This window comes from Pangasianodon hypophthalmus, chromosome 9 (genome assembly GCF_027358585.1).
Source record: "Pangasianodon hypophthalmus isolate fPanHyp1 chromosome 9, fPanHyp1.pri, whole genome shotgun sequence".
In the NCBI taxonomy this organism is placed as follows: domain Eukaryota; kingdom Metazoa; phylum Chordata; class Actinopteri; order Siluriformes; family Pangasiidae; genus Pangasianodon; species Pangasianodon hypophthalmus.
Genome location: NC_069718.1, coordinates 12,500,120 through 12,524,422, shown reverse-complemented (window position 1 = coordinate 12,524,422; position 24,303 = coordinate 12,500,120). Strand labels below are relative to the sequence as shown.

Here is a 24,303-nt window from a genome sequence, read left to right as displayed (position 1 = left end):
TGAGGTTCCTTCATTTCCAGCAACAACACATCCTGAAGTGTTTTATTCCTCTTATACCACAGCAGTTTGCCAATGCTGACAATTGTTTATTTATTAAAGAATATGTCATAAGTTTTATACATTTATAGGTACTAGAGATACTAGAGCGCAATACCATTTTTTCTTTTCTGATACCGATCCCTAAACTTTGAGTATCAGCCAATATCAATACGCATGTGTTCTTTCTTTCTTTATAGACTACTAAGCTTTAAAATGATTATTAAATTGAAGCACTTACAAAATAAATGGCTAAAAACATGACTTGCACAAAACTTTAGCTTTCACACAAAAATCACTCACAATGCAAAAATAATAAAGTATAACGTATAAATGTAACAAAAATACAGTCAAGTTTCTTTATATGTAAACATTTACAATACGAAAAAAACAAATCCAATCTCTTTGATTTTTTTTTACAGGATTGGAACAAATTCATTCTTTTTTTCTCTGATATCCAAGTATCCAAATATCCACCGGTGTGGGACTGATACCGATCCTGGCTATCGGATTGGTGCCATCTCAGGTGCCAGTAGTTACATTAAAAAGTGTGGAACGTCCAAGAAACAGGTTTGTTCCTTTTATCATTTGCATTGTAGCTGCTATAAAAAGTCATTCCCTCTTAGGCCTCTCTTTGTTTCTCTATCTTGAAGTTATTATTAAAAAAAAGCACAGCTTGTCATGTTACTAAGAAACCAGAAAGCGAAAAGTCATCTTTCCTAAAGACTCTCCCATGGTGGAACACTTACTAACCCTTATTCCTTTCAAGAAAGATGTGTCATCACTTCAATGATGATACATTAGTCTTTCTAAAATAACAAGTTTTTATTATTAGGCTTAGATTATTGGGAGTGCCCAGCTGTTATAATTAGCTGTTACTATAGAAACGATACGCTGTTAGAAGGAGTATATTAAACCTGTGAGTTGAATTAGAGTTAGCATTACTGTCAGAGATGCTGTTATAGAAAATGAATCTGACCAATCAGATTTGAGAATTCAGCAGCACTGTGGTATAAAAAAGTATGGATGATGATAATCCACTAACACTCCTGCACTCATGAACATGCTGAATGATTAAATGTGCTCTTTTTCACCTCAATCATGAGACAATGCCTCAACATTAAAGTGGACTGAAAATATTTACCTTGAATCTCCATCTTGTCACCACCACAAATTTGAGCGTATGGTCCTTGCCTAGGATTTCTTCGTTGCATAAAATGTCCAGCTGCAAACAGAACACACACGAAAGCTGCCCAGTAAGCAAAGCAGAGCGCAACAAGCACCCAAGAGCTCTGAATGAAGCCGACTATGAACAAGCCTCATACTGGATCATATTATACAAGCTACACTCTGAGGAATGTTTGCACTACTATTGCATTAATACTGGATTTCAAAAGGAGGACACACGAGTTTCAGAATGAAGATGAAAAAAAATCTCAGACTGATCATCATCTGATGTTAGTACACTAGCAGGAAAAAAAATACGGGACCACATGTGAAATAAGAAATCCACAAGTAGACCGAAAGGATTTTGAGAAACAGATTGAGTAAAAAGCATGTGTCACAGGGAATCCTCTGTAGTATTTTAATCTGGTGTTTAAACAAAAGCTTGTACAAGGTTTTGTGTATTTATGCACCAACCTGGGAATGCACTGGAGACGAAACACATCAATTTCCATTCCCGTGTAACACAGTGCAACTGTGGCCATCCAGGGTGTGTGTGTGTGTGTGTGTGTGTGTGTGTGTGTGTGTGTGTGTGTGTTACAGGTATGAGTGTGTATGACCCAGGCCGGGAAAACATCGAGGTGCGGTATAACCACAGCACCCCCTGCTGGTGGAGCCAGTAACCAGAAGGATGCCCTGCTTTCCACCATTATAGGGGTAGACACGACTATCAAGCTATCGTTTCGCTCAACAGAACAGCTGAAAACATCACAGCAATCATGAAAGGACAAAGCTTCACGGCCTTTATTCACTATTGTTTCATTAACTTTCTTTGGTCCTTTGTGTGGATGGAAAATTGTAGCACCAGCTTGTGCTATTTTGGGAGTTCATTATGATTGCCAGCACCAGTAACTACATGCTCAGTAGAGAACAAAAGACATCTGACAGCTATATTGTGGCAAGCGAGACTCAGACGGAGCTGGGTGGCAGAAGCCCACCTACAGACTTTTTCAACGAGGAAAACGGGTGAAGAGAGATAATGATTAGCCGTGTTCCAAAGTTGGCCGTTAAAATCATGCCGCAAAGCTCCTGACAGGCGGCGCAATGCTTGATGGAAAGCAAATGATATTACAAGAGCTTCTGCTGCACTGAAAATACAGTGGGAAAGGCTTGAAGGGGAAGCGTGGCAGTGTGAACGAGCTCTGATATGCTGCACTGTGACTCAATAAGAGGGAGTGACAGAGAGAGGAGACAGATCCCAAGAGATATACAATTCACTGCCACTGTAGCAGTAAAACTAAACTGTAGAATTCAGCTCCAACTTAAAACCCAGAACCCCTGCTTTAAAAAAAAAAAAATGCTACTCTGAAGAGCAGGTTGTTGCTGATGAGGGAAGGAAATGAACTTTGCTGCAGTCCATTCTACAGTGCCTCATCTGAGGGATACCCCTTCCACAGATTCCTGCAGGATCTTAGAAGTGTCTATCAGGTCTGTTCAGTATAAATAAAATATCTTCTAACACCAGTTAGGAATGTACTGATTGAAGGAAGGCAGCTGATTAGTGATTACAGAGAGAGAGAGAGAAGCAAATCCATAGCATGTAATGTTCCGTCTGGACTGACCTCATTGAAAGATGTTAAGTTGAGCTTCTTGGCGATGAATTTTTTAAGATGAAGAACGGTAGCCTGGGCCGAGCAGCGGATCCACTTCCGCTTGAGTCCACGGAGCTTACTGCTGTTACACTCCAGGCAGATGCTCACCTGAGAGAGAGAGAGAGAGAGAGAGAGAGAGAGAGGGAGAGGGAGGGCAGTAGCTTATTAAGAGAGAATAGTGTTACAAGGAAATGCAGGCTTTCAGTCATTCATCGCTTTATCCTTTTCAAAGTTGCAGTGGATCTGGAACCTATCATGGGAATACTGGGAGCGAGGCAGGAATACACCCTAGATGGGAGGCCTGTTCATCGCATTGCACCATGTGCGCACACACCCACACACACATTCAAAACTAGGGGAAATATGGAGCAGCCAATCCACAATCCACATTTACCATGATGTTTTTGAGAGGTGCAAGGAAAACAGAGAACCGGGAGGAAACCCACACCGACATGGAGGAAACATGAATAATTGCACACAGACAGTAACCTGAGCTCAGGATCGAACCAGGTTCACCGCACCAACATGATACAGTTCATGGTATGCCATTAAAAGGAGGAAAACTGAGGGGAGAAAGGTCATGTAAACATTCCTAGTAGCCAGTGTGTTCTTATGAGCAATGAGACGTCAAGAAGCACACACAAGCACTGACACTCTTCTATACCGTTTGATAAGAAGCAACTTCCCACAGAAAAGACCAGATGCTGTGGGAGCTCAGTCATTGTTCTGAGCCAGGCTGCAGTTTCAGTGAGTGCGTGCGTGCATGCACGTGTGTGTGCGTGTGTGTGAGCGATGGCCCAGATTTAGGCCCAGCTCAATTTGGGCTCGCCTCCTCCAACAGCCAACGCTAATGAAGAAAGATGGAGCTCCTGCGTCTAAGAAGCCCCATGGACACACAGAGCAAAGACACACACACACACACACACAAAGTCCTGACTGTGTTTATGGATGCTAAACACACCTCCATCTGAAGGGCAAACAGTGTGAGAGTGCTGCTGTAATCCCTGGTGAAAACTGTGCGGAGGAACGCAGCAGCCAGCTAAAAGAGAGAGCACTAAAACCAACAGGCCACAGTCAAGCAGCAGGGACTTGTGCCATTAGTGTGACACAAACTGAAATATGACTCTGTGTATATGAGCGCATGTGTGTATCATTACTGGGTCATTACCGCATAGGCGGGCCAGTTATAATCGACCCAAATAGTGACACAAATGACTAATGCAGTTCCAGCTCAAGCCAATTACACCTCCAGATGAAAGGAAGAGAGACTCGATGCACACGTCTAACTGCAGCTAGAAAAACAAAAAAGCTTCCATGGTGTCTTAGATTTAATAATTATCACAGCCCAACGTATCAAAGGCATCTGACATGTGCACTGTTGTAGCGAACCGTACTGTTGTTTACAGAGAAAATATATACAGCTCAAAGATGAGATGCAGGTTTCTTTTTCCAGAGGCTGTTCGTATTACAGACATTTATTAACTGCATAAGTATATGACACAATCCAACTGCTACCTCTCTGTTGTCTCATAAACGTATTTACAGGAAAAAGAAAATGCAAATTAAAGGAGAAATAAGGTTAGAAAGTGACGATTTGTCATTCAGAATAATATTCTGCCTTACAATTACACCATCAAATGTTACACCATTCAAAATTGTAAAGTCAGCATAAAATTAAAATTAATCTCTGCAGCATATCCTTAAGAATATCATTCCTGCATTCATCTTCAGTAACTGCTTTATTTAATTTAATCCTGGGTGTGAGGCAGAAATACACCCTGAAAGGGATGCTAGTTCATCACACACACATTCACACCTAGGGGCAATTTTAGCATGAACTATTCACCCACATGCATTGTTTTGGGAGGTGGAAGGAAACCAGAGAACCCAGACGAAACGTTGCATTTGTAATGTGCTGGGTTTTTTCTTTGCTGTTTTGACCCACAAACTGTACATCATATACTGTACATATATAACAGAATATATCGCTCACTGCTTGCTAGGTAAAGCTAGCTAAATCTCAGCTAGCTAGACTCCTTACGTATACACGATCAACAATGGGACTCAGTCAGTCAGTGAGCAAAGGTGCCTCTTCTACGCAAAAACAAAAAAACATGTTCTCATTGCTGTACTAACTCCTCCTAACCCCTCTCAACCAGGGTTTTAGCTTGATAGTATTCAATCCTGACCTTTTTGTACTAGCATTAGGATATATTTTTCATGGACACTGTAAAGCACTTCTGTAAATTAAAGGCTGTAAATGTAACTATAAATTGAGGAAACCTCCAACAGCTATTCAAACTCAAATCATGCCTCATTAAGTATTTTTCAATACCATTTTCTTTGTGTGTGTGACACTCCCTCCTGCTCTGCGACCTTGAGCTGGCAACTCGAGCCAAATGTCACCAACGTGCACACACACACACGCACACACACGCGCACGCACACGCACACGCACACACACACGCACACACACACGCACACACACACGCACACACACCCCTAATCCTCAATCCACAGAGATGGATGTGTTTTTTCACTGCACTCCATCCTCCAAATGCTCACTCTCTCTCTCCCTTTGGCCGAGTCACACACTCCACTAGCCAATTGTGAATTCAGCAAACTCCAAGAGAAAACCAAACTCACTCGGCAGACCCACACACACACACACACACACACACACACACACACAGGGTTATCACCTATTTGCATATCTTTGCAATTTATGAATTTATGCAGTGCAGAATGTTCAGGTGCCTGCACTCACCTACACACCACATACACACAAAAGCCATGATAAACTGCTTCTCACACTGCTGAAACCAACTATTTTTGTTAATAACAGCACTTTATTTTGCACTGCACACTAGAAATGGCATGGAGTATCCATGTGCATCCACCCAGAGAAAAGGCAGAAAGTGCAAAAGTAAGCATACAGCCAAATAGAAATCCTGCTCTGTATTCTACGCACAAGAAGCGTGAGGCCATCTCAGATGCTGCCCTTCAAGGGACAGCAAAGAGCCTGAAAATGAGACTCACAGTCCCAATCTCCACTTCCTGCATTATTAAGCAGTGTGATACGCTGAGGAGGGGATGGGGAGGAGTACCAAACAGCCTCCTGACAGCATCAGTGAAGCACACAAGCCCTGGATCATAAGTCCAGTTCACAAAGCTGCAAAACGGTAAAGGAAAGCTTTTTTTTTTTTTATAGTCTTTTTATAGTGTTGCGCACAGATACAAGTGTAACAGAAATAATGACAACAGTAATGCCTCAGTGACCTGCGGGGGGAAAAATGAGTTTTGGAAAGGCCTGCTGTGACATGAAATTTCCCACCTTTGCTAGAGAATAATTCAGCCTGTCTCATAGGCATGCTTAGTGAAGAGAGCCTACTGCTGCTTACTGTAGGACAGAGTAAATAGAGAGAGAGAGAGAGAGAGAGAGAGAGAGAGAGAGAGAGAGAGAGAGAGAGAGAGCTTCCCCAGGATAATGCAGCACAGTACCCTAGTCAAGCACCTGTGTCCATTTCCCATTACATGAAAGGTGGAGCTTGTGGGGTGATGATGTCATTTCCCATGCAATGCTAGTGTTAGACCTAAACACCAACAACAGCAGCAATAATGGTGATGCTTCAAGCTCTGATATACACTGTGTATGTGTTTATTTGAAAACACATAAAGCAGCCGAGCAGATGGGACTCCCATTTAAAGAGATTGAATGTTCTCAGACACTATTGAAGGCTGCTGTGCTGAATGGTCCATCAGAAAACGAATTCTAGGTCGCCTAGCTACATCCCAAAGCACATTCTATTGCTCTGAAGAGTATGACACTGTATTCTTTCATTCATCTTCAGTAACAGCTTTATCCTGGTCAGGGTCACGATGGGTCCAAGGTGGGAATACACCTTGGATTGGACACCAGTCCATCATAGGGCACCTTACACACACACACACACACACACACACACACACACACACACACACACACACACACACATTCACGAACTCATCCACACCTAGGGGAAATTTATTGCAGCCAGTCTAGCTAGTGACAAGTTTTTGTGTTTCAGAGGAAATCAAAGAACCCAGAAGAAACCCATGAAGCCACTACATGAAGTAACAAACCCATCAAAATACTAGAGTAGCGTGCAACCTATGGTGGTTTTCAAAATAGCCAATCGGCCAACCAAGCAGTGGATTGCTCCATGTGTTATTCTTGGTAACCTAGCAACAAGCATAACCAAATTCAGCACAGGTACTTAGTTACAGTACAGCTAGCTCACTTGTAAATGGAATTAACAACAACAACGTGCATGTCCTTACCTGCTCGTCACTACGATGATAATCATTATCCTCTTCTGGTTTCTCATCTCCCTCCTTTGCTGCATCCTCAGATTTTACTTCGCCTGGTTTTAGGAACAAAAAACATAATTGATTATTAAGTTAAACCCTAATGACCACAGACATGAATTTTCATCTGCCAAAACCAAGCATTTTTCCATTTTATTTGACAGTAAATTAAATTGTGCACTGGCTTTTCTTTTGAGTCGGTGTAGCTTCTTTCTGTTCAGTCAGCCATTAATGGATCTGCACAAGCCATAAGTACAGCAGTGGAATAAAAGGGCCATTTTGAAGAGCATATTTTTTTTTTGCAGCTTCTTGCCAATCTCTTTTCTATGAAAAGAGTGTATGAGCTGAAACCTGTGGTGTGGGGTTCATTACTTATACAAGTCAAACAGGAATACAGAAAGCTCTTACAGGCTTTTAACACCATCATTTTCACTTTTTCTTGGTAAACTTGGCTGAACTTGGAAGGATGAGACTTTTTTTTTTTTTTTTTTTTATTGTTTATGAGGATAGCTTGTTCCAGCCCAAAGCAAACTCAAGGTATTTACTGATATCTACATTCAGGTGCTTGTTTAGGGTCCTTTGCCTGTGCTTTTCCATTGCCTACAAATGCATTTGATAAAGGTTTTGAATCATTTATAATTCATTTCAACATATTTATGCATTCATTATTCATTGCCTGCTGCCCTGCCTTACACTAAGCTGGTGCGGTAGATGGCGAGGAAAAACAACTCAACTCTGATGCCAATTTCATAGTTTTTTTCATTTAACACACTGGAATAGTAATCAGCACACCACCACCACCAGCAGCAGCAGCTCCACCAGCACCCCAAAATGCAATTATGTCAAACTTATTCCCAGTCACATTTATAATGTGCACAAAACACAGTCACACCTAATTAATGAAAACTCATTCATTTGCAGCTCATTCAACAGGCAAGGACAAAGTGGAAGTAATCAGTCTGGAAAAAAAAGTGTCCTCACCTCCAACACACAGATGGACTGAAATCACCAGAGAGACCAAAAAGAAAGTTTGACAACACATATGCCAGCCAAATGAATGATTTTAACACACACTGACTCACTGAAGGGGTAATCAATTTTGCATTTATAACAATGTTATAGAGCAGTGCATATACCTTCTATACATGACTTTAAACAAAGTGTTAGGAATGTGCTTTCAGCAGAAGTAACTTAACAACTTAAAAAAAGAAAAATTACAGTGACAAATTTTCTTCATGGCTCCCAAGTGGAAAGAAAAGTATTTGGCCTAGCATAGGGAGATCGCGAGTTCAAATCCCGAGGATGCCACAGCCATCTGCCAGGAGACCAAGAGAGCAAAATTGGCCGTGCTCTTTGGGTGGGAGGGATGGCATACTCTCTCTCCCCTGTTAATCAGAGTGACACTAACCAATCATGGGTGTCTGTAAGCTCAAGTAAGCGGAAAAACGCAGTTGCCCTGTGATGTAGCATGAGCAGCAGCAGTTAGAAAAGATGTGGTGAGGAAGCACACTTCCTGGTTGCTGGCTGTAGTATGCTAGGGGAGAGTTAGCTAGAGGGTGGCATTTGGCAAATGAACAAATTGGGAGAAAAAGTGGGGTAAAAACATCTTTTTTTTTCTTTTCAGTCCACTCATAATGAAAACTGAGGGCTATTTTCTCTTCTCTCTTTTATTTAAATTGCCTTCTAAAAGATTTACGTAATGCCGATGTTTTAAGGGCCCTTTGTAGGTACCATTCAGATAAAGTTCTCCTGAAAGTTGCACCAAAACCAGAAATTACTTCCAGAAGTAACTCTGAATATCCTCTCGCTCATTTCTTATTCTCCTGTGAGCAGAGCAAGCTAAGCGAAAGGGGGCTAAAATGAAGCAGGCAGGCTGTGCAGCTGTGAAAAAGGGGACTTCCTGTTAAATTAGACTTGCTGCTGGTGAGAGGGGTGGATCGAGGTTTATTCAGTGCTGGTTTCTCTCCTGGACAGAGGGTGTGTGTAAAGGACAGACTAATCTTGCTCTCAGAACTTCTCTTACAGCTTCTTTAATAAGCATGGTGAAGGGATTAGGGGGAACACAAAGTCCCCTTCCAAGGACAAATTTGGAGATCGAACTAGGACAGGAGCATCTCTGGATAATAAAAGATGACAGCAAATGCGCAATACATCTTTCACCCAATTATGGAAAAAAGCGGTGCATAGATGGTGCTTTTCTAGTCTTGTATCTTACTGTGATTTGTGTGCACATAGAGGAATGTGCATTTTGTTTGTAATAATGGATGTTTGTTGTGTTTTTAACTCTATATCTTTTCTGATATATATTCTATATTAATTTTAATTCTTACATATGTTACAGTGGCATTGTTTGGAGCAGTACTGCAATTTCATTGTCCAAGACAATGACAATAAACTCTTAACTCTTGAATGTTGAATCACTTGAATGATCAACTGGCACTGCAAGTTAGACAAAGAACACTTGTCTATATAGAATATATATGAATCTACTATGAAGCAGTACAGACACCATTAGAGCATCCAATCACTCGCACTGCCATTTCACTTCTTTCCACTGCATTCAGCTTTGAGGAAACAGAGCAACGAGCTACTCAGTGTCCCCCGCCTCCTATCTCACACCTCCTCTCTATCTGTCTGTCTGTTCTTTCTCTGTCTCAGAGCGAGCAGAAGCACAAGCTGATGGCGCAGTGCAGAGTTTAAATGAACTCTTTCTTGCAAGGTGTAGGCCTGCCAAACGTGCTGTGACAGTCAGGAATGAGAGACCAATTCCACTTCCATTTGAGCCTTAATTACCAAAGTCAGGCTTGCGCATTAGGCCAACGATTAAGGCTGCAGGCTTGGCAGGCCCCTGGGTAGCCATCCACAAAGCCATTAGCACCTACTACAGCACAGTTACGGCGCATTAAAAGAGCCACACTGTAATTGGGCCGAGTGACATAACAAAACAGGGCGTGGGTGGAGGCTGATGAAATAGCAGATGCCATGGATGCCCCTGTCTGAAGGTGGACGATAATAATACTAATGATCTGTACTGAAGCTTTCCTGTGATTTTAGTTTCATATCAGCTAGCAGAGAGAGCGTGGGTGGAACGTACCATTGCGCTGCGAGTCCAGGTGGACCTTCATGTTGCACAGCTCTCCTTTGATGTCCCCGGGTACCTCCATGCCCAGTTTCTGATAGAAATCTCTCTGCTTTTTCAACTCCGCTGCACAGAGAAACATGTAGGGATTGACTTGAGCCTCCTGGTGCTCCAATAGCAACACTCTGTGTGTGTCTGTTATCTATGGATGATTCCGTGTGTGGGATGACAAATAAATAAATAAAAACCACCAACCTTCTTGGAGTCCCGGCACCAGCTTATAGACAATGTCTTGCATTGTTCGGTCATGGCTGAGAAGGAGTGGGAGAAACGGAAACGTGATGCACATGCCAACAAGGAGTATTAGAGCAAGAAAAAAAAAAACAAACAAAAAAAAACAAACAGTACACATGTAACTGTAGCATGAAAATAAACAGATCAGTAATCTATGCAGCTAATTTCCATTTAAGTATTGCAGCAGCACCATTAATCATAATTTAGAAATGATCAACAATTGGCTTCCTTAATCTATTAAACATAAATGATTTAGATAAAGTGGGATAATTGGCTGACATGGGATATCAATGTTTATTGACTGGTGTATTAAACCTACAAGAGCTCAGTTCATATGTTTAAATCTGACTCGGTGTGTTTTAAAATTTTTCCATTTTCTTAAACACATTTAGACTAAGACTGCAGACAAGTGCACTTTATTAGGCACACACAGCAAACTAAAGATAATTAGATAAGATATATAATAACTGCAAGCATTATACTATTATGCTTATATTAATCGTTTACAAGATAATTCATTAGAGTGACAAAAGACATGTCTTACTGAAAGAAAATAAAGAAACAGCATAATAATGGTTGAATGACACTGAAAGAGTAAAGAGTAAAAGAAATAATAATAATAATAATAATTGCTTGACCAATAATAATAAAAGTATAAACATAAAACAAGTGATAAAAATAAAGAAGAATAAACAAAGAGAAAGGGGTAAGAAACAGAAAAAAGTAAAAAGAATGAAAACAAAGAGCAAAGCAATGACATTGGAGACTCCTTCCAAACATGCAAGTGCCTCTGCAAGTTGCTACTACAGAAACAATAACGTACTGAACGAATACATTAATATAAACTATCAGAATTGCGAATTCAACAGTGCTATGGTATATAATGTTTATAATTTTATAATTAACTCACATTGTACATTAATTTACATTGCACATTAATTAATTCTAATTAATTAATAATCCTAATTATTTGCTAAATAAAGGTGTTAAACAATCATGGATTTAAAGCTGATCATCATAATGATTATTATTTTAGTCATTATAGTGTGGCTGTATAAAACTTTAGAGCTTAAATCTGCAACATCCCAGTGAAGTACTAGCGTGGTGTGTTATGACAGAGCAGCTTTTTAGTCTCTGCCTGTCCCTGCATTTGTTGGTTCTCTGGAGACAGAAGCGCTCTGGAGACAGAAGCCTGTGATGATGGAACCTGATACTGAAGTGCTCCTCTGAGACCAAGTTACTATGCCATAAGGCCTTAGGGCTCAGAGTCCCTCAGGCCTGCCGTAAGAACAGCCAGAACAATCTGGTTGCCTTTTTGACTATATACACCTCTGACGTTTCCAAATATCTGATCTTACATCAGCGCTGTGAGCCGTGAGTCAGTGTACACAAGCTCTAAAGCTAGGGTTTGTTAGTACATACAAGATAAACCACACACTGGTGTGTGTGTATCATCCCAGATCAGACATGACAGCGGATTTTGCAGCATTATGACTGCAGCGTGAATGAATCATGTTTCTTTTACAGCCAGCTTTGCTAACTGCTTCATGTGGGCAGTAGTGAGTCATGAGCCCTTTATTTTTAGTGAGAATTCTTTCTGGGAGGCTTGTTTTGTGCTAAAACGTGATCTTTTGCATATACACCATATATATACACAAACACACACAGCACACATTTACTGCTGTTTTTCATATATTTTAGCTTGTTATATATTTAGGAGTCCTTGTGGTCTTTTATATAAATTTTATGGCATTTATACAGGGCATGTTGAGGCATTCACTCAAGTCAGACTCCATGGTGTGCCATAGTGTTATACACTTCAGGTACACAAAATGCAGACTCATACCAAGGGCAGATCGCAGATAAGAGCAAAATGTGTCTTGGTGGCCCCCTGCTGGGCTGTAACAGGCTCTACACTGAGTATTGTGCATGTCTGTGCAAGTTTGTATGTGTACGCTGGGTCAAGCCTGGCTACTACAGCACACTGGGGAAAAACAAGCCCAATTAGCGAGCGCTGTCGTGCCCCACAGCAGGCGCAGAGAGGCCTAGGGATGAGAAGGGGTCTGGCATTTAAAGAGATGATCAACAGACTGTGGATATATAAATATGTTTGTCTGTTCAGCTTCAGTGAGATGCGGCTGGTGTAAACACACAGAGATTTGTTTGTCAGTCATCAAACAGCACAGGTGGATAATATGCACAGTAAATTCAAATTAATTATGTATAGGCAGGGAGGACACTTCACTCTGAAGGGAAGCGTAGCATTGTTACAGGCCTCAAAATATCACCACCTTTTATTTTGACACACTGTCGAGCTCTCAACGGGCTACAGGTCTGAATCTGCAGTGCATCTGGACAGCACAGTGAATACTTAATGTCTTTAATATTTAATACGCTGCAAAATAGGGTGGAACACTGGAGATCAGCCAAGTACTTTATTACAGGCATAAATAGTTGTATTAGTGCTCTTAATGCTGTACTCTTAATGCTCCAATCCCTTGGAGAAAAACTTTTAATCTTTAATGATAAACCAACCAAACCTAGAACTGAGGCAAACTAACACCATTTTTATTATGGCCTTCAACTTACTTACTGCTGTCCAAAATGGAAAAAATATATATATTTTTTTTTCCTTCAATTACACCTGATAATTTACTACTCAAACATGTCTACCTTTGAATGGCAATGCGTGACCACTCTCAAATCAGAATAATGGGAATTCCTCTTCAATTATTTCACGTTACGTGAGTTCGGCATAGGTATTCATCAAGCACAAAACAAAACATTATGAATACCAATAGAGAATGTTGTGGCAAATTAGCAGATAATTCAAGCTGAGTCAATTCAGACTTCTAGCTGTGGGTAGAAAGTCTGGTAATTTTCGTCACAAAACTGGTCATGACCATTCATGAGAAGAGGTTACGTGACTGACGATGTGAAGAACGTCTCTAGGAGAGATGTCAAAACTGTTTCCAACAAAGACTTTTTACACAGTCACACAATCCGAACCTTTACCTTTTCTTGCACCAAAACCTCACTTTAAAAGGTTTTTTTTTTTTTGGGTCAGAAACCACTGTAAAGATGTGTGTATACAAAGAAATCAGGTTGCAGCCTTTGAGATGCTGAAGCTTGTGGCCAGAAAAGTGTACAAAAGATACCAGATGCTCTATGAGCCATCCATGGAAGTTTCTATTGGCCGAACACCAATTTAACACAGATTTCAACAAGAAAAAAAACAGCTGTGAAATTTAATTTAACCTTAACCTGTACGACTATCATGGTCCAGAGGAAGGCAATAACAGTAGCAACAAACTGCATATGTAATAAAAATATCAAACTGTACCACAAAATGAGCATCATTGCTTGGTCAGAATTCTCACTAAAAGGCCCATGAATCATGACTTTGACTGCCCACGCAAACATTTAGCATCGTTGGCTCTAAAAGTAGCATGATTTATTCTCACTGCAATGCTTATAGACATAATGCTGCAGGAGTTTTCATCACCATGTCTGAAAAGTACAAACAGCGAGACAGACACAGTCAGACAGAGAGAAAGGGCAAAGATGAGTCCAGGCGGGCTACACCCACTCTTAGCTTTTTATACACATTTTATTGCACATCACTTTCACTAAAGTGAAAAGAGCTAAGAGCACAGAGAATGTAGCATAACACAGCTGAGAACATGACTCCCTACTGTGCTGTGATGGGCTGTACTCTGTCAGAGTCATCTGCATGCCGTGTGTGTGTGTGTGTGTGTGTGTGTGTGTGTTGGTCGTGTCTGGTTGCTGCAGTATACACTCACCCGATATACTGCAGTGGGTGGCTCTGGTGAATGACAATCCTACACGTGGGACACGTGTTGTTCTCTTCCAGATATTTCACTAAACAGCTCCTGCAGACTGTACACACACACACACACACACACACACACACACACACACACACACACACAGAATATTGTTAGATCATTAGAAATACATACTAATATCCTGAATGTGAGTAAAGGAATGCAAGGATGACAGAACAGTGTGCAGCTTCATATGATGTATCGAATGATTCTGTTATGGAGCTTAAAAAAACAAAAAGGAAAAATGAGACATGACATATAAACGGTTCTTTCTTTCCCTCCCTCAGCGAAAGTCAGTCCAACAGAGCCTGTGCCCGTTATATTCATGAGTGGCACAAGGGCCCCCTCTACTGTTTATTACTGCTATAAAACAAAGTTAAAAAGCTCTGTAGATTAAGACAAATGCTCCAAAAGGACTGTGTGGAAATTGGATGTCTCCCTTAACGTCTGAACAGATTCAGCTGCAGCTTAATAGGTACACCTACCTCATAACTACGCTTATTAGCCATTTTATAAAGATATCAACCATATATACTACACACAGTTTGTCATTCTCATTCTCCCTTATCAGTGGCTGTTATTGACCAGCTGACTGCCACTAGCTGTATATTTTTGGTTTACAGACTGTTCTCAAACCAGAAGGGGCAGCAAGGTGTTAAAAACCCCATCACAAGTTGTATCAGCACCACACACACCATCAGATCATACCACTACCATGTCGGTATCACAGTTGTGGTGAGAATGATCCGGTTCCAAAAATGAATAAAGCTCCCACTCCCACTGGTTCCACTCCACTAATGCATGGGGTAAAAAGGGGCTGAAAAACTGTGCATAGCAGCAGATAGACTAGTGAGGGTAAATACAAGTAGGTGTACCTAATAAACTGGCAGAATATGTAATAGCACAAAATAAATGAAAGAAAACCATGTACATGAAATGTCGTGTTCTCCAGCAAAAACGTAAAACTGATGCAAACATTTGAATAGTATTTTACTGAGAGTACTAAGATGAATAACACAGTAAGCAACCACTTCACATAGTCAAAACTTTAATCACAAATACTGAGGTAACAGTGTGTGTGTGTGTGTGTGTGTATGTATGTGTGTGTACACTCACAGGTGTGTAAGCACTCAGTGACTGTGGTGGCGTCGATCAGGTACCCCTCACACAGGCGACACGTAATGTGGGCATTTATGTCCCACAGTTTAATCTTCCTTGTGAGCATCTCGGGGTTCTAAAGAACAAACAGTGGTTTAAAAAAAAAAAAAAACAAAAGATACAAATCCATTCCAAAGACAAACCTGTCCAAACTATTTGTTCCTCATTACTTAGCAGTGGAAGAAATTTGCTTAGTAATTCTTTATATCAGTCTCTCAGTATTGTCTTATTTAGAACAAAGCAATGTGTGACAGAAAGACAGCGATAATGAGTTTCAGATGTTTACCATACACCACACTGATCATACAGGCAGGTCTGAATGTGCCAGTGGAGCTGCTCTGGCGTTTAGCTGGAAATAACAGTGTCTTTTATAGGACGCAAAGAAAAAGCAGTATATAAGAGATTCATACTGCCATTTAGATCAACATCTGAGGAGAACGCCTGTTTCTTTCTGGTTTCCATCTTTGTTAACTTCAAATACTTCACAAGCTGAACACACACACACATGCAGATCTATTTTAAGGGTAACATGGTTACACTAAGTAACAAGGAACAACTAAGCAAACTTAAAGTTTAAGTTTCATCTCTCATTCTCCTTGCTATCCTTACAGCTACCAAAAGACCGACATAGTCAGGTGAACATCCCTGAGCAGAAATGCCTACAGAAAGGCAAATCATCACAAGGCTACGGCTTACTATTAGCAACAATCCCTTTATTTTACATTCAATGCTGATATTGATCCAGGTATTGATCCAGTTCTGTCATCTGTACAATACCCGAGTCCATGCAAGCTTCTGATGCTAAGCTACGCGAACCATCACAGACATGAAGGTGACATGTTTTAAGATGAATTATGTCCTTTGTTCAGGCTGTTACACCCTGTTACAAGTAACTGAGTCACATCAGTAATACACCCCAGACATGGAGGATAACTGCCACAAATGTGAAAGAGAAATTTGTTTTAAAAAATAAATAAATAAATAAATAAAATACAATTACATAAAAAAAAAGAAGTCAAATCAATTAGGAACTAAACAATCACAAAAAATTGTATAAAAAAAAGCCACACAATAATAATTAATTTCTTCTCCCTTTATTTCTATTTATTTCTGTGTGTGTGTGTGTGTATTTACTTTCCATTTTTTTTATATTTTACATTTCTTTCTGCAGTACCCATTATCTGATTATTATTTTTATTATTTAATAGACATACTGAATAGTGGCATTAATGTCAGACAGAGCTCGTCTCCCTAAACAAGTCTAGCTCATTGTATTATAATATAATTAGCATAACTGTCAAAATGAAACTGACATCAGTTAGCTGAATCATAAAAATTAAAGTGTAACATCTGGCACCAACAACAATGCCAAGGTCAAAGTCACTGAGATCACATTTTTTCCCCATTCTGATGTTTGATGTGAACATTAACTGAAGCTCTGCTGCAATGTGATTGGCTGACTGGATAACTAAATGAATGAGCAGATGTACAGGTGTTCTTATTAAAGTGGCCGGTGAATGTAATTTTTAATCATTATTTTATTTTCCCTTTTTTTTAAACCACACTTTCTCCTGATTTCCCTCACGCGTTGTAGCACATGGATTTGGATTTGCTAATGACCCTTTTCACACATTTTCTTTTCCACCTCGATGGCACAGCCTGCATGTTGTGCTTAAACAGAATACTGTGCTATTCAGAATATGTTGGAAAGCATTCTGACCCAGTGGACCAGGGTGAGAGTAAATTAGCCTCTTGCTCATGCATTTAGTGCTAATAAACACTGTGAGCTCATTCTGAGGTGATCCTTCTTCACCAGCGAATTTAAAAAAAAAAAAAAAAAAAAAAAAAAAAAAAAAAAAAAAACATGGTTATATGTGTTGGTGTAAGCTTACCCCTAATGCTGCCATGAATCTACTGCAGACAGAGAGGCAGCCAGGCCAGCATTAGCTGTGCATCATGGACGACTGCTCACACACCTACAGAAGAAACACACAGAAGAGCATGAAGAAAAATCACCGGGATAAAGCAATGTCTGGAAGAAGACGCAAAGTCATGCGAGACATTGTGTAAAGGAGAAGAATAAGTAAATTTGGTGTAACATGTTCAAGAACAATTCACTGAACACGTTCAAGCAGTGTTCAAAGTCTTCATTTCAGTCAAAAATTCTTCTCAAACAATAATCTCTACACATGACAGATGGTTCACAGGGCAATTTACTCTTTCATGTTCCTAATATTATGAACTGTTCTACTGAATTTTTAGCATGTCGTCACTATACACCATCAAGTCTTATACCCCACTGCTGCTGAATTGTTGATTCTGATTGGTCGGGGGGGTTGATTAATTTTCTATGAGAATGAGTCAAATCAAAACCTTTATGTTTTTATTTTGCATTGTTTATTGCAAATAGGTGTCACAAAAGTGTATTTTCATAACAAATAATCTCCATTTCATTCAATTCAAGTGTTCCAGTCCTTATCACGTGTTAATTTATGACACAATTTTAAGGTTTTCGTCTGTCTCGCCCTCGTATAACAGCAGCACTGACAGTAGTGCTGGAATGCAAACGCACATAATTGTGTAATGTTGATATGGTAAATTGTGTAAACAACTGATATGGTAAAGTTTTCTGTGAGGAGATGTTTATTTAACAATTTTGGAAGGAGTCTCCAGTGTCAGTGTAAAGCTGTAACTTTACGTTTTCCAACATGGGAAAGTCATCAGAACTTTTCTGTTTTCTTGGCAACTTGACAAGCTGAATTTTTGTCTTATTAACTTCAAGAGAGAGAAAGAAAAAAAGAGGCAGGTGAGGGAACTGTTTATAACTGCTATAATATATGTGACTAAAGGAACATTATTAAATGTAACCAAAAATGGATAGAAAGTAGATTTCATTCTTTAATTAATACAAATGGTTAGTGTTTGTAAATTGCTTTGTATGAAGTAGAATATAACACATTGGTATGAGCTGTTATTGGAAAATAATCAACCTCACACCACCCTGATGATGATTTTCATTGCCCTGTCATGTTAAATTCCTTGCACTGCGATTGGAAAAAATACTAAGAGTAAAACTGCCTCACACTTATGATCATTTCTGCATCAAAAAAAAATAAAAAACCCATAGCGTTTCATATGCCACAACAAAAATGTATACTACAAACAAGGCCACGTTTCATGTATACAGATTTTGGAGGTCATACACACAATTATTCAACAGATCCTCAACAGAAACCTACATGTACATATAGGCAGGCATATACTGGAGCCTAAAGAGAAGAATTCCATGATGTTTGTATGTGTTTCACACCGCTCACTCCTGCAAAGGAGTAGGCAGCCACTGGGCTGTGTGACAACACACAGTGGCATTGCTGAAAATACACACACACACACAAAAACACACACAAATACAGCATGCTCTCTGTTTGGCTTTGAGCAGCTCGTCTTAGAGTCCAGGCAAAGAGAATAAAGCAGTCACCATTAGTGTTTCCATCTGCTCACTGGCCTGCGAAATGACTTCCCTTAGGTTACACAGCCGAGTGCAATGTGACTAGGGACATACTAAACTGATCTGGTACATCCAGAGTACTTTCTCCTCTAACAACTGTTACAAAAAAAAAAAAAGAAAAAAAAAAAAATATAAACCAGACGACTGTGATGTCTTTAGACTACTGCAGTACAATTTACTCACTAAGTAAGGGAAAGCTATGGAAGAAGACGAGGCCAAATGTGACCCAAAAGGGAGTTTTCTTTCATCTGTTCAGATCACAGTAATGTAAGTGAAACTCCTTTAATAACTGGAATAAAACAGTACAATTGTACAACTCCTTTAAGAATCCTACAAATACCTAGACATTACAAATTGCACTATTTCTGATATGTTTTTCCAACAATGCAGAAAAAAATATCTGTGCTTTTTCTAATTTTAAGTTAAACAAATGATGAAAATTATATAACTACTGAAAATGAATCTTTCGTAAAGTTTACTATTCATAAAATGTACATTTCTGGTCAAATTATAAATATATTCATTCCTGTTGACAGACCATTTCAAGCCTGTCCACAAGGGACCTGGTGCAGCTGAAGGAGCATTTCTAAACTCTCATACAAGACAACCATGTTGGGCAGGTCTATTTTTTACCAGAAGACCGCAAGCAGTCATTCACATCAGCATAACTACCATCAATATGAAACCTGCCAGCTGATACTGAATCCTGACCATTAAAAAAAAACATACTGTTGCTGAAACCTCTGTGGTTCTGAAGCCATCATTTTTTGACTACACTTATATGAGTTTACACCACACTTATACACAAGGTTAAAGACATTTCCTCACATTCCAAGCATGGATGCGCTACGGTATAGTCTGCTATATGTAAAACAATACACTGTTTAAACAAATGCAAATCACTGATGATAATTCCTGAATGAATATGTCGTCACAGGTAGCAATAAGATCAGCCTCTTAATTCAGGAATTCTGTAGTAAAAGTTCCTCTCAGCCGTTTTGTGATTTGGATTTAAGAAGAAACTTTTTATTGCCACTTAGAAGAACTCAGTGGTTAGAAAAGATTTTCTTATGACTGATATTTAGCTCTATACTTCATTTTTTACACTATACCATCTTCTTCTGGTCTATTTTTATGCCCCTTTAACAAAGTGGAATGATTCACCACTTAAATATTTGAATTTGGACTCTTTTGCTTTGCATACATACCTACTGTGCAAATTCAAACACGACTAAAGTCCCAGTATACAATAAGGTAAACAGTTAACTTCACCACTGAACAGCCTGTGCTAAAACATGTCCATAGGCTTTAGCTACAAGCATGAAACAATCAGCGCTACCTAATCACTTATCACAATATCAGTACAAAAAATAATGCAGTGGCAAATTGCCTTGCTAATGACGGCAGGTACAATATTTTAGGCGAATACCACAATGTAGAGTATGGAAGTCCTGACCAGCTACCGTTCTGTCTGTCCAGATGATCTAGCTGCATGGAAATTGAGGCTTGACTCATTCACAATTTGAGAACAATTAGTATGTGGCCCAGTTTCCCCAAACATGGCCAGTTTTCCCGTCAGGGACAAGGCACCATGCATGGAGGTACATTTGTCAACACCAGAAATCTCTCATTAGGAACATGTGAAATTAGGCAGTGTCCTTACAAAGCACTGCACACAACGGAAATCCTGCTGAATTTGATAGCGTGCTTATCTGCTGAGTGCAGTGTAAAGCGGCCTTACGTAAGATCATACAGCAGTAAGGATTTGGATCCTCTCAGCTGTAATATTCATTCCTCATCAGTCCGGACAGATCTATTCCAACTCCATCAGATTTCTAGTTTTCTTCCTGATAGTGGTGTAATGCAATGCCACTACCTACTATCTATCTAATTCACAAAATATAACAACAAATAGCAGAACATAACTTTATTCAGCTCCTGAGTCAACTCCAGTTCCTCAGCCTCAGCTACATCCCTCCAGTTCATAATCAGTCTCAAGCAGACACCCTGTGGAGCTTTCTGGCCAGTAACGTGACTGAGTAAGCTAGATATTATCTTTCTATAATATAAATCGGGAAACTGATTTCAGTTGACAACAATATCCACCTTATAATATGTTATCAGATTTACTTTAGTTTTTGGGTTTGTTACATTCCAGAAATATCAGAAAAGTTTGCATGCTATCGGAATTTACTAGGAAGTGAGTCAAAATGGGGTCTTTTAAGCGACATTTTATTGTATGTCCATATGATTTTTTGGGAAGATTTTCATTTGATAAAAATTGAAAAACAATAAAAAGCAGAGATACGCTGCCCTGTGCATAGCACATGGATCAGCAGCTTTATAAATAAAAACATATTTCTTGTGGGGTTTTATTTTGGAGCTCAGTATGGCAGTGTTTAGGACAGACTACTGGAGCTAACCACTGACGATAGACACAACACAACAAATAGGGCACTTCCGATTAGTATCTGTATTTATATCTGTTTGGAACACATTATCTGTTCATTCTGAATATTTTTGTTCCATCCCTAGTTTTTGACATATCGCTTATAACTTTGTCACTGCCTTCTTCAGATCAGATCTCATGACAAAACTCTCTTTCTTTAGACTCTTTTCAAAATATTTTTCCTGTTAAGTTTGCCTTGTGTAATTTGTAATGCTGTCCTCTTGCAGGATAAACCCATATTTTATTTCTCAAAGGTTTTTTGTTTGTTGATAAATTTTCAAATGCAGCTAAATTCCTTTTGCCATTTAAAAACCACGAGGTGCAACCTTTCACGTTTACCTACGTTACTTCACGGAAACATTCATTCGACCTTGTGCAGCATTTTTATTTCCAGAAATAAGTTTTTGACCTATTTAGAAATATCACATATCACAAAGACAAACAAATGATGACTCAATATCACATCAACTATTTCTCTTATGCTCCACAAACTTCAGAGAACGTCTAGTCTAACTAGATCTCTTTATAAGTACCAGAGTTTTCAGATAATTCACATGCACTAACAGGCTGTCAGACACTAAAACCATAAACACACTAACAAGGAAACACACACACACATCATGTTGACAGAAATAGCAGGCATGCATGTGCACATTCTGAAGAAGCACACGGAAGTTGACCTCGCATAAACCCCGGCTCGTGTTCCAGAGGTGAGGATGATGTGTGCAGGGGGCACGCATGGCCACGCTCTCTTAACCAGCGCTTACCGCCTTGCACGCAGATTCTCACACACTGGCTCTCACAAAGGACCCAGTGTTGTCCAGCAGTGCTGTTGGACAAGCAGACACTGGCGCGCACACCCAAACACACACACACACGTGCGCACGCACACACACTTCTAGCCGTGAATGATGGCTCTGGGTTCAGCTGGCCTAACAGAGACAAACTGTTTTACTTTTGACATGCTGAGATCAGATGTAAAGTACTAAGGACCCCAAATGAACAGTTAATGTTTCCTAAAAAAAAAAACACTCTTACACGGGACCAAATATAAAGGATCATTTACAGCTTTTAAAGCAAACAGTCTCAGTGTGTGACCATGTACAAAGCATTAACTATACACATCTGAAGCATTAAATGCAATGTATAAAAGTTATTATGCACCAAAAATAAATTATTTTTCTACGGTAGTAAGCACTTTACATTAAGGTTCCTTTAACTAACATTATTTACTGTATTAGTTAACATGAACAAATCATGAACGTCTAATACTTAAGGTAATAAACATTAAGTAATGTTAAAGTCACATATTAATTTATATTTGTTTAAATGATAACAAAATGAACCTATAGAGATTAATATTTATACAATCCATGACTAAAAATACACATAAAAATGACAAACATATGATAAACATAAATTACAACATACTCCTAAATCAAGATTTACTGAACATTTTACTCACTGATGGTAATGACCACTGGTTAAGGCAAGCACTAATTATTTGGGCTTATTTGGTTTATTGTATTTATTGAATTACTTTGTTGGTACAGTAATGCTTAATTTCATGCTATGTTAAATAATGCATTAAATAATGTCAGTTAAAGGAACCATAACATAAATTATTGGTATTATGGTAATGCACCACAAAACACATGCGCACAGTTTTCACTGATGATTATTTTCAAGCAAGTAGCATAAAATGTTAATGAAACAGCACAAATCATGTTCAAGGATGCGTGGTACAGTTTAGGCGCTGCATTAGAGTGAAAATGAGGCAGTTTACACAGATTGGGTAATGACACATCAGTGGCACAGAAGCACAAAGAAAATGGTGTTCCTTTTAACCACTGCTTCTAAATCAATTCAATTCAAATTATTATAATTAAAGTATTATTGTGTAATTTATTATTTTGGGAAAATGTTCAGCAATTAGCCTTTGGTCAAAAACGCAGGGTATCAGTTTTGATCATTTGGGCCAAAGGTTTTCTGTGACCAAAAATTTGGTGCATCCCTAATAATTATCCGAGCATCAGGAACATGGACGGCTGGAAACAGTAGGGGAATTAAATTGTCAATAAGCTGGACACTGTTTCACTCTTTAATTTATCATTAAATTAATTAATAACCTTTGTACTGCTGAAATTGCACGAAGCTGCATGTTAACATGTTAGCACGGGAGCATTCTGACCTCTCACAACTTCCAGCTAAGCTCGCTTTTACTGTGTGGATAAAATTGTGGCATTGGCATGATGATAAACAATTATGTATTTCACGTCAAATGAATAAATAAATTTTAACTGTGGCAGGTTCGCAAGTTATTTTAATATTTCACAATATGTAGCAATATAATACCGTTTTAGTTTAGCTAATCAAACCAATCCCTCTGTCTGATCACTTCAGCACAGGTCCAAGCACTGATACAGTAGAAATCCTCTTTTAAAACTGTGGTAATGACAGGGTCACTCCACAACACCATATAATAACATATTCAAAATCAGTTTATCACAAACTCAGGCCTAATTTCTGCAATCCTATAACTCATGTCATGGGGTGGATCACAGGACCGCGTGCCTCCGAGTTCTCAATTCCATACATGTTCATATTTTTTGCGAAAGTAATATATGAAAAGGTAGTTAAACATTTTTAATACTAGTTTAATATATAGCCTGCAGGTTTAAAAAAAAAAAATCAAAACCTCACTGTACAATCCAAACAATCCAAACCTCACTTGTTGGTGTTAGATACACTTAGTATTGCTGTCACTA

General features: G+C 39.2%; 1 protein-coding gene across 2 annotated transcripts in view; it reads right to left on the bottom strand.

Annotated features, from left to right (window-relative positions):
- LOC113529539 (polycomb group RING finger protein 3) overlaps positions 1–24,303 on the bottom strand; it is a 41,114-nt gene that overhangs the window by 3,896 nt on the left and 12,915 nt on the right. For both annotated transcript variants that reach the window (XM_026918780.3, XM_034307602.2), the window contains exons 2-9: positions 17,471–17,554; positions 15,537–15,654; positions 14,376–14,472; positions 10,534–10,589; positions 10,294–10,404; positions 7,173–7,255; positions 2,823–2,960; positions 1,181–1,261 (exon numbers count right to left, since the gene is read on the bottom strand). In XM_026918780.3, coding sequence (XP_026774581.1) covers positions 1,181–1,261; positions 2,823–2,960; positions 7,173–7,255; positions 10,294–10,404; positions 10,534–10,589; positions 14,376–14,472; positions 15,537–15,654; positions 17,471–17,485 — 699 coding nt within the window. In that variant the 5' untranslated portion in view covers positions 17,486–17,554. The remainder of the gene's footprint in view (positions 1–1,180; positions 1,262–2,822; positions 2,961–7,172; positions 7,256–10,293; positions 10,405–10,533; positions 10,590–14,375; positions 14,473–15,536; positions 15,655–17,470; positions 17,555–24,303) is intronic.